This window comes from Onychostoma macrolepis, chromosome 24 (assembly GCF_012432095.1).
Source record: "Onychostoma macrolepis isolate SWU-2019 chromosome 24, ASM1243209v1, whole genome shotgun sequence".
NCBI classification, from domain to species: Eukaryota; Metazoa; Chordata; class Actinopteri; order Cypriniformes; family Cyprinidae; genus Onychostoma; species Onychostoma macrolepis.
In genome coordinates, this window is record NC_081178.1 from 13,090,246 (window position 1) to 13,102,612 (window position 12,367).

General features: G+C 36.1%; 1 protein-coding gene across 1 annotated transcript in view; it reads right to left on the reverse strand.

Moving 5' to 3' along the window:
• c24h8orf34 (chromosome 24 C8orf34 homolog) overlaps positions 1–12,367 on the reverse strand; it is a 91,322-nt gene that overhangs the window by 63,968 nt on the left and 14,987 nt on the right. The window contains exons 4-6 of the mRNA XM_058765638.1: positions 8,244–8,372; positions 5,699–5,727; positions 4,889–5,052 (exon numbers count right to left, since the gene is read on the reverse strand). Coding sequence (XP_058621621.1) covers positions 4,889–5,052; positions 5,699–5,727; positions 8,244–8,372 — 322 coding nt within the window. The remainder of the gene's footprint in view (positions 1–4,888; positions 5,053–5,698; positions 5,728–8,243; positions 8,373–12,367) is intronic.

Consider the following 12,367-nt stretch of genomic DNA (forward strand, 5'->3'; position numbering starts at 1 on the left):
AGATGAATTCACATGCAAAAAAAAATCAAGGAAAGCCTTTCTCAATTGCTACACAAATAAAATTCAATCCTCAACATCCCCACATCCTAAACATGCCCTATAATAAATATATTCAGTAAAAATCAATCCACTGCTCAATGTTTTGTTATAAAAACTACAATCATCTAGCATCAACTGTAACGAACTGTTCAAAAGTCTTAACATGCGTAATGAACAGCAGAAGCCCAACGGCACAATGCTAGAGGAGAATGTGTTTACTCCTGTAATGATTCATTCATACTGACGAGGACTAAGGCTAGAGATCACAGCAGCCCATTGCCTTCGTCCTTTGTAATGAAAGTCTCTGGCAATGCTTGTACAGCTATGTGCACTGGGGACGCCTGCGCTATCGACCCGAGGCTCCGTAATTTACTGTAATCAAGTGAGAGAATATTTTAATGGAATGAAGTCTCTTCTGTCAGTTGGCTTCTGAATATGATTTATTATTCAATATCTGATCCTTTCTAATTAGCCGCATTCTCTGCGGCCAGCCTCTGCCCTCCACTCAAACACCAGCCAATTAAAATCACCCTGGTAACGTCTTTAAAGGGTCGAGGAGCTGCAATTGCTTTTTTAAAGATATAGCCGTGCGATGCAGACACATTCAAAGAACCTTTCCCCTCTAGGGATTTATGCGGGGTTACCGGAGGCTACGGCATTCTTTGATTAGAAAACCTGACAAAACATCTCAGCTTTATGAAGATACTGAGAGAAAGTACATTATACAGTATGACATATGCTTTATTAAACTCTGGCTCACTTTATTATGGCACTTTTTATATGTAAATAAACTCCCTTATCTTCTAGAACAAATTAGAATGTGATGGTCTGTCATGAGCTTTCCTTTCAACAACTTAAGAGGAAGTAAAAATGCAGAAATACACTCTCATACAAATACAATGAAAGTGGATGGGGACCATGGGATGTCAAATCTCCAAAACCACACCATAAAGGATCAAAAATAATAATCCACATGATACATGCACTATATTCTGAGTATTCTGAAGTCACACTGTACAAAATGATAATCATTTTAAAAGTAAAAGACTGTAAAAATGCTACGGTAAAAACCATTACTTTATAGGTGAACAATTGTGATAGATAATGGGTGGTTTCATGTAATTTTCATGAAGTAATTTTAATTTACAGCACAAAACCATAAATTGACCATTTTTTTTTTATGCCTACTTTTTTTTTTTCAGTTGTGCATTGCATTTTTTTAGTGTCATGTGTAAAAATGATGGTGTTTTGTATAACATTATTCAACTTCTATATATTAGTATTTACCTCAGTTTGTGGAAAAGCTACATGTGCTGAGCTTTGATTAATCATGTGTCTTTCTCTTTACCACCTGTATTTTTAAGGTGGTTGTCAGTATATTATAAAGGTAAAAATATACCAAATTACTAAAATCTGTTATTTCAGTTGATACAGTATATGTTTTTAATGTAAATTTAAGTGAAATATGTCTTAGCATGTAAAACTTTATATAAAACTTAATATATATATTTTACAACAAAGTTCTGGCAACCACAGCGGACATTTTTTCTTCTAATTTTCACTTTGTATTTATTTACTTATTGATTTTATTTTATTATTATTTATTTTTTATAATGCATACAGTATAAAACGTTATATATATATATATATATATATATATATATATATATATATATATATATATATATATATATATATATATAAAACATTTTATTTAAAAAATGATAATTACTTTTTCTTTTTTTTTTGCTCTAAAACCAGGGCCCTTAATCATGAAAAATCTTAGCGCTAAGAGTTGCTCCTAGTAACAAAATTCTAAGAAAAATCTTAGAAATGTGGGTGTTTCCTCTGAAAATTAAAGAAAAGATCTTAGTAAAGAAAAAAGTAATTCAAAACACATCTTAACCCTTAAAAGAGGTCTTAAGGTCTGAAATTGTTAGGAGTACGGACGAGGACTTTTAAGATGCTTAAGAGTTTCTTTAGCAGTGGAGAAATTGGACGAAACATGAAGAGGGAGAAGAAATGTGTTGCACACAATGCATGACAGTGAGTTAATAAGACGCTACACATCAGATGGTGCGAGGACAGGGGCGGATCTACCGGGGTGGCACAGGGTGGCAACTGCCACCCTAATAAAAAGCTGTGCCACCCCAGAATTATCACAGAATAAAATATAAATGTAAGCAGTGTTTCATGTGCTACTACTCAGCAGCGGCGATGACAGCGTAACGGAAAATAATGGCAATAAAACTCGTCTTTCACTAAACTGTGCACGATGGTTGCACGCGCACGCAGCGCGGCCAGTGTAGTCAGCTTCATTAACAAATGACTCTTAAGAACCGTTTCTTTTTGAGTCAAAAACACAAAGCGCAGCCCATTCACTAACAAATTGTTTTACATTTGTTCGTGAATCAGATACTGCTTCTCGGTTTATTCAGAAGTCCTCTGAGAAATCTAATCCCGTCCGGATATGTCTGAGATTCATCCTGTAATTGTTTGGTGATCTGATTCTCCGACCGCTCGCTCCACTTTCATCATGGATAAAGAGGCCTTTCTGCCATATCGGACGAAACAATAACATGAAATCAATAAGAAGATGCCGATCACGAAAACTAATAGCAGAGTTAGGTAAGAATCTTGTATTGCAGTTATTTGTATTGTTAACATAATATAACTGATTTTAGTTGGCCCATTTTCCCAAACCATTAATTCAGTTCTCAAAACAAAGACACATATCTCAAAAAGTTTAACAGTGAGTATTAAACATTAGGGAGCAAAACTGATGACACCAATCAGAATCTCTGCATCCTAACAACGGAGAGAGGAGAGAGTTGAGTGAATAATATACATGGGTTTTATACTTATACATTCAGTATATTACAGTACAGTACCAGTACAGTAGATGATGGAAATTTCACTATTCTATATGTACAGTAAACTGTAGCACATGTTGTACACCTTCAAACGTGTGACTGTCAAATTTTATTTGTAACCATTTTTTGTGTACTGCATGTTTGCAGAACTGTGAAATGACTGCCTTGAGATATAGTCTTGTGTCAGGAGACCAGGAAACTGCTATAGTACTGTATACTGTAATGAAATTTGACCAAATGTGCAGAGGATGCTGAATTTACTTTTATTATTATTATTTTTTTACTGTACTGTATTGTGGTGCATATACAATACAAGTTCATATACAATTCTTTGGTATTTCAACTTTTCTAGTGTTTTTCATCTACTCATTCATTGCTGAATTATTATTATTATCTGTAATTTAATTTATGTTGTATACTGTAATGGACACTGAGCTGCAAAAATAATTCCTGAATCCTAATAAGAGCTTTTTGTTAAGTGTTATTGATCTCATGAGTGTTCACTGGGCAGGAAAGTCATCTGTGTATTTGAATTGTAAGCATTTAAGAATACCTGTAATAGCTAGATTGAAAAGTTTGAAAGACAAATGTATTCTGGTTTGTCTTAAAGTCTTGTTTAAGAAACATAAATAGTTTGGTCAGTTAGATGTTCTAGATGTTTGATTAAAGTGTTGCTATTGGTTGCTAGGATATTCTGGGTGGTTGCTAGGCTCTTGCTGTGCAGTTGCTGGGGTGTTGCTAGACTATTGATAGTGTGTTCTGGATGATTACAGACATTCCCACCTCTAGGAATAACAGAAAATTAGAAAATCAAACACTGTTTTCAAAACTGATCCAGTTTCAATGCTTTGATATTATTGTATTTCTTTCTAATGTTAGGAAATTCAAAAGTGTTACTCTTAAACTTGCTCTAAAACATGATTGATCTAAGTATCCTATGTAATATTAATAGAACCGCATGTCTTCTTTAATGATACAAGCTCAGAAACATTTATAACCTGTTGAAGTTTTTTATATTGTGTATTGACTTGGTGCCATGATGGATATTGAAATGTTATTTATTTTTCATTTTAAACAGAATTACTTAATGGTAATGCAATATTTGTGAACAAAACTGTGCATTTCAGACAATAAATTCCCAAAAACTATGCATGGGGGCTTCCTTTGGTGTTGCCACCCCTCATAGACCCCATGCCACCCCTTTGCCACCCTAAAAATTATTTTCTAGATCCACCCCTGTGCAGGGATCATGTTTGTGACCGATCTTTTTCGAGACACGCTAACATCTCCAACACCACGCAGAAATGCCATAGCGCCAGAAGTGGAAGTATAATCACTACATTAATATATTTGGCAACTGGACAAATGCAACTATGCAGCAGTGATGATTTGGTTCTGTCACAACCTTCTATAAGCAAACATTATTGTGTCGCTGTTCATTTCCTATTATGGTAAATAAAGAATATATAGGCTACATATATAATGTGTGTGTGTGAGAGAGTATGGCAAAACAGGAAAAATTACGCCTGTAATTTCAAAGTGAAGGTGTATAATACACCCTACTCTTAAAAGCGCTCTTTTATTTCCTTCTAGGACAACCAACCAATCACAGTCTTCAAAAGACTGTGTCATATCTAGCAATGGGGTCAGCCCCGCCTCCTCACTAAGATAAAAGTTTAGAGTTGCTCTCAGATTGGTCCTGAATCACTTTTAAGCTAAGACTCCTAGTTCGAAATTTTTAAGCTAAATTAGGAGCTCTCTAAAAGGATTCGTAGAATCTTTAAGAATACGGGCCCTGATGGCCATGATTTTCATTGAATGGAAAATAACAGCCTGGACAATTTGCTAAATATCACCTTTTGTGTTCAAAGAAGGAAAGTAAGTCTTAAGGGTTTTGAAAGACAAGCATATACTACCATTTGTTTGCAGATCTCTTTTTGGTATCTAATCCAATGAAATACATAAGTGTGTCTCACCTTCCTACAGGGCTGTTGTCTTTGCTCACCCAACCCTCAGTTTTGGCTCTTGGGACGGGGGGCTGAAGCATCTCAGCCGCCAGGGGGTCAGAATCTTCCTCCTCACGGCCCACCCACTCACCCACCACCCGCGGCCTCAGTATGGAGTTATATGCCCGAGGGTCCTTTGAAAAGGAGGCCAAGGTGTGACGAACAGAAAAGGAGAGAGGAACAGAGAGAAACATAAACATTAAACAATTTGTGGTTATGCTAAGGAGTAATCAATTACAGAGGTGATAATTAAAATGACTGATGTTGAAGTATGACTCATTATCTAAGCTACTTGTGTGGCCAGTCATTTTTATGGTGAATAGATTTTAATAATGGAGGATACGCATGGTGAGCAGTAATATAAAATTCAGCTTTGACATTACATTTTTGCTGTAGTTTATCAGCAACAGGCAATTATGAGAAAATGTCTTCTATAACAGTGGTACATGAAGAAATTCATTTGCATTAATAGCTAAATGTTTTAATATTCATTTGAAATACCAAATTGGGAACAGAGGGAAGCCTGGGCAAACGGCCAAAAAGACACAGGCTATTAAAGTTTAAAAACTGTACTGTATTCTGAGAAATATGACTAAGGCAGATGTTTTAGCTGGATTCTCTCTTCATCTTTTTGATTTATTTCTTTTTTTGATTTGAGTCTACACACAAACCACAAAAAAACTAGGCTTTTCTTCAGCTCCTAAATAAATCCATAACAGTATTTTATTTCTATTACTGCACGATAGCATATCAGATAAAAAGAAATAAAAAGCATCATACCAGGTCAAAGTCATCAGAAACAGCAATGCCTGTGCAAAGGAAATAATTCACAAATCAATGTCTTCAGAAAATAGTTTATTGTACACTCTAAATTAGAGGTTCTCAATTGGTTTTCAGGACTCAGAAGGTACAACACAGTATGTTGTGTATATTTTTTAATATGTAGTTGATAAGCCTATTTATTTAGTTTATTTATAGTTAGCTGTATTTTATTATTTGCTTCTGGCATTGCTTTTTTCCTGCTGTCAGAACGGTCCTAAAACTCATTTTGGGGTCATGACCCACCAGTTGAGAACCACTGACCTAGAGAGCCTTTAGCTGCAACACAATGAGTTTATTTTAGAATATAAAAAAAATTAAAATAGAGATATTTCACAGTTGCACAGTTTATTCCTTAAAGGTATAGTTCACCCAATAATGAAAATTCTGTCATTAATTACACACCCACATGTCATTCCAAACCTGTCTTTGGAACACAAATTAAGATATTTTTGATGAAATCCGAGAGTTTTCTGACCCTGCATAGACAGCAACGCAACTGACATGTTCAAGGCCCAGAAAGGTAGAAAGGACATCATTAAAATAGTCCATGTGACATCAGTGGTTCAACTGTAATGTTATGAAGCTACAAGAATACAAAGAAAAACAAAAATAATGACTGTATTCAATTTCTTTTCTTCTAAATCAGTTATCTGGGTTCTACATCAGAATGTTGGCTACTGTGTCATCAGCACCACACGCATGTGTCATGGTACTCTCATGAATAATGGCGGAGACTGACATGGAAGAAAAGAAATCGCTGAAATAAGTCATTATTTTTGTTTTCTTAGTGCACAAAAAGTATTCTTGTAGCTTTGCAACTTTACAGTTGAACCACTGATGTCACATGGACTATTTTTACAATGTCCTTACTACCTTTCTGGGCCATAAAATGTTTCAGTTGTGGTGGAGAGTCAGAAAGCTCTCGGATTGCATCAAATATTTCTTAAATGGATCCCCAGGTATTAAGACATGTATAGGTTAATATAACGTAAATTATGCCTCTTACTGAAATATGTAGTAGAAAACCCATGAAAGATGTATGTTATTTAAAAAAATCTATTATTTTATGTGCACAGTATATTCTGTGTCAATGATGTCAAATGGTTGCACTCTGTGAGCTACTGGCGCTTTTTACCACAACACAACTCGGAATACACAACTCAGAAAATAAAATACTGATATGATACCACATTGTGTGGTTTTTGGTTGTAATTTTCAGTCGAAGGGCAACAAGAGAAGAGACTTTCCTAGCGATAAGAAGAGGAGAAAAGAATGGGAAGATGCCTGTGGACGAATAAACCTTCCTAAAGACCCGCTTCTTTGTTCTCTCCACTTTAGCCCTGATGCTTTTGAGGCTTTTAGTAGACCACAGCTACTGAAAGAGCTTACATACGGCTGAGACAAGAAACGCTATGCCATCTTGTTAGGATGTAAACATGCCGACGCCAATCATGATGCTGCGGCCACTGGAGGTGTTTCTCAGCACGGATTTCCCTCAAGATCCAGAGACGTTTAGACTACTTGTGAGGAAAAATCGATGGTACGGCATTTGGCTTAAGCCTATGCTAGGGGTCGGCAACCCTCTTTCATCCCTCTGCAGTGGCTCCCTGTAGCATGGGTGTACAATACGCGGGGGAGGTGTCCCCCCGACTTTTAATAAAACCTAAACTCTTCCCCTTCACTTTTTGACGGGCAAGTGTGTTCACGTAGAGGTTTTCAAGAGCCAATGTGAATAAATCTAGATTTAAATTAAAAGAGACAAGATAGTCACGTCATTTTGGATACAACATCACGGAGCGCTGTATGCTTCATTCATACTTGAAGCCGGAGGGTGCTCTCGCGCAGAAAGTCCAAAACAGCTCATATGATAGATAGAAGTAATAATAACTTATGACGTGCCAGAAAATCCCTAATATGGACACAGGCATCCCGCTATCGCAGTTGCTAAGCTGAATAACAAGCATAAACCTTAACTGATGAAACGTGAAGACAATAAATGATTGCAACAATGTATAGTTTATGCAGGGCCTGCGCCAAGGCGCCACTTTCCATCCTCTCCTCTCCTTGCTGAAAGTGATCGATTTTGATAAAACAGCGCACATTAAGAAAGCGATTGAACACTTTAGCGAGCGTCAGCAACTGCACACGATCACAGATTGCATGCTTCCCACCCGAACCCCCCCTCCCACACACAGTGTGATTTGTGCCCCCCCTAGAAATTAAAATGTCCTCCTGATGGAGGTGCCCTGGCGCCGGCTCTGGGTTTATATGTGTTTTTCCAAGTCTTTTATATGAACGATACAGTGGTAATTGAAATATCATTAATTACAGTACAGAAGCTATAAAATTAAGTGTTTGTAGTATATAAACTATCATACTGATTATACAACCATAACCATAAAATTGTCATTAGTAAATGATGACAGAATTTTCATTTTAGGATGAACTATCCCTTTAAGATTTCCATGCATGTGCTTCACCGGGTAGTTGTCGGTTCACTTACTGCGGGACAGGTTCTCCAGGGCTTTGCCGAGTTTCTTGCTCTCTTGCAGTATGTGATTGAGCTCATCAAAGTCTCGGCTCTCAGGTTTGGTCCTCCAGTCCCAGGTAGGGCGTAGTATTGAACGAGGCACTGCAACAGAAGACAAATAAAATACTTTCAAAAACAGAATAATAATAATAATAATAATTGAATTTGTTATCACTAAAATTATAGAAATTAAACAAATAAATTAAAAAGATATTATATATATATATATATATATTACTATTGTACTGTTAAAAAGTATTTAATGAAAATAAAGTTTAACAATCATATAACAATCATAATTATTTAATTTTATTATATAGAACAACTGTCACGTTTTGTCCAAGATGATAAAGAAGAACAGTCAGGTATAAATAAAAGTAATATTTAATATAACAAACTCCAAAGGCTTAACAAACTCGAGACAGCATGCAAACATTAACACAAACAATGCCAGACAATGAAGAAGAGGAAGTGACCAACTTAAATACACAATGGTGATGAACTAAATACATACAGGTGTGCTTGTTAATGAACGTCCACGATAACTGAAACAGGAATAAACTGAAAGTCCATGATGAAGAAACTAAATGAACTCAATCATGACAACAACAGTCACAATTACAATACTAATATGGCTGTCTTAATTTCTTTGCTTTTTTTTGTTTTTTGCTATGGATGATGTCAGCATGCTTACTAACTATGCACACAGTGATTGGCTGATAGTCTGTCAGATATTTATTCATAGAAATATTGTAGAGCAGAGATCCTCAAATCTGGCCCACGAGATCCACTTTCCTGCAGAGTTTAGCTCTAACCCTAATCAAAAACACCTGCGCATGCTAATCAGTGTCTTCAAGATCATTAGAAAATCACAGGTAGGTGAGTTTGATCATGGTTGGAGCTAAACTCTGCAGCAGATTGGCTCTCCGGGGAAAGATCTGAGGAACCCTGTTGTAGAGCGTGATATTATGTTGCCATATTCAAATAAAGGTTTAAAAATAAAAATGTTAATTGCCACATTCAAATAAAGATTTTAAAATGCAGGCTAAGTGTCACTGATTAAACAAGTATTGAGCTAATTGTCAGCCTTGTACATGTGGGCTTCTTGTAAACAATTAGTGAATATGCATATAAACAGCCTTTTAATTAACAGAGCAGAATAATTTTGGCTGATAGTGAGACATACAAACGTAAAAGAAAGCCAAACTGGATGCAAGCACAGCTGTTACTTCTTGCCCAACTGGTTAATGAAACAAGGATATAATAAAAGGAATAACCACCAAAACCAAAGGCAATACCTTTTTAAAAGCTCATTATCATCAAATGTTTATAAAATGTTCACGTTCCGAGGCAGATTGCCAGCAACAGCCATTTTTGTGGTTTGGTCTTAGTGACTTAGGAGTCCTCTTCCCTACTCCTAAAGTTTCACAGATTTAGGAGCTAGTTTTAGCGCTAAAACGCTTTGTGAAATACTCTTAGAGCAAAAATTTTAGAGTCCTTTAGTACTGACACGCCCAAGATTTTTAAAAAGATTTTTTCCTAAATTGGCGAGTTATGAGCTACATTTAGCCTTAAGATGCCCAGATCATGAGCTGCTTGCATGTTGTCAAAAGTACTGGTTCTTCAGTACCAAGTCAATACTTAAAATTTTAAAAAACGTAACAATACCAGCCTTTCCACAGTACCAGTAATACCGAGTACCAACTTGCTGACAGGCGGCTGCTTTCAAACAGTCCCATATTTATGTGAGTGTCTATGAAGGGTGTCAAAAATTTCAATTTGCAACCTGTTTTTGCAGCGTTGAGCATTGTAACCAATCACAGATATGTTTGTTGAGCATGTGAAGGCAATGGCCAATCAGAGGCATGTAAGTCAGAATCGCCAGAGTTCGTTCACCTTGAGCTCTCCACTCTCACGAACAGTTTCGTTAAGTATAAACACAAAGTAAATAAGCGATGATTTGTATAGACAGATTTTTTTATTATAATGGGAGTTTTCACTCAATCATTGAGCTTGTGCTGCGGCTGAATTGAAATGATATTGATTATCATTCATTGATTATATTTGCTCACTTTCTGTGTACAACCCATTCATAATTTGAATAAAAGTTTAATTTGTCATGCGAAATATACACTGCAAAGTTTCAGGAGTGACGACTGTATTAAAATGCAGGAGTGAATCTGAAATTACAATATTTGACATTGTGATAACCATAGCATTGGACAGGACAAAACCAAAAGGTTTAAATAAAGGAGTTAATGTTTAAGTATTAATGTTATATTTTTTTTACCATGTTATCGACTTGGGTATCGACCATGTTATCGACTTGCACTTTTGGTGGCATCAGTACCGACTACTAGATTTTTGGTATGGTGACATCCCTAGTGTAAATAAATGCGCTTCACTCAGCACATCAGACTAATTAAATCACAGCCTTTGTGATTTGATAATCACACAAACCATATCACATTCTCACAACAACCATACATTGTTAGAATTCATCACGACACAATTTTTTTATTTTCTTCTAATTTGCTCAAATCACGTCATACTTCTCAGGTCGGAAAATACCAAAATCCGATAGCTTAATATGCAAAAATCCCATCCAACTGAAATCAGTATCATTCACTTTATTGACTTGAGCAACCGCTGAGCATTTTAAAGGCAATTTTACTTTGTCCAGGACTCTTGGCAACTTGTTTTGGGAAAAGGTACTTCAAATTGTACTATTTTAGCGCTGTCACTGTTCATAGCCCCAGTGCAAAAAATCCAAACGTGCGCAGATTGTCAGACATACACAATACCTCTGCGAGTCTGACTAAGAGCACTTGCAGCAAAGAGTGTAACACTGAATAATTTAAAACACTCACAACGTCAAGCTAAATGTGTTTGCCACTGCTGTGACTCAGAGGTATTTGCTTTCAGTGCAGTGCATGTTTTGCAAATGATTTCTGTACAGGGTATTTTCCCATCCACATTCCCCAAGCTTCTCTGTGATTGCTTTAAACGTGGCCTATGCGGACAAAAAGTACTTTGAGCATGCAATATAATGGCACACAGTAAGAGTTGCATTTTCACCTGACAAAAAAATTAATAAATAGTATAACCCCATGAACACAGTGACAGCACAGGTTATCTCAGGTAAAAGAAAAAAACAGCTCATTAGCTTTTGCGATCAAGTGCCACAGAGCTAAAGCTGGACGCTGGATACCCAGAACGACCAATTAGTGAATGTTATAATGATCTGGGAGATCATTTGGATTGTTCTGAAATTAGTATTTTGATTCCTTAAGGACTGTGCATTTATGCATGAGCCTGATTTGCATAAAATCATGACAGAATCATGACAATAAATCAGGTAGATCTATATATCAAGAGTCCTGCGCAATTTGTTGCTTAGGAAGAACAGATTCTGTCTTTCCATCTCATGCATGAGCTTGAAAATGAGGGCTACTATGCATACTGCAATATGTTTCCATGTGTAAATTACGCTCTGTTTATTTTGCATGTGCTGCAGAGTAACCTCTGGACTCATTATGTGAAATATCACTCCCTGGAAACTAAGAGCCTATGTTTTTGTGAACACCTGACGTAGCTGACACTTCAAAGATGCTAAATGAATAATTCACACAAAAAAGAAGCAAAATTTACCGCAGCTCTCAAATCTCATACACACTTGCAAATATCAAAACTTGACGTTGAGAAGTGCATTCACATGTACAAAGCAAATGTTCATTATAAAAATCCAACAAAGCATGAAAATGTTTGAGACTTTGAATATGTTTCCTTTTCGAAAAGAACAACGATTTAGGAAGTAAACATCAATTAACCCTGTAAAGCCTGACAGATGAAATAACACTTTTTAAAAATCAATTTTTAATGGAAAATGGAGTGTTTTGAGCTCTGCCAAAATATTAAAAGGCTTTGCATACGTGTTTTCATTTTAGCTTTTATGGCTTATATACAGTATAATATGATATAGATTCTGTCACGAAAACAAGTTCCTCGTATGTGTAAACATACCTGGCAATAAATCTTATTCTGATTCTGATTCTGATATAGTGAGAATACAGAGCACTAGAAGGGAAAGAAAACAT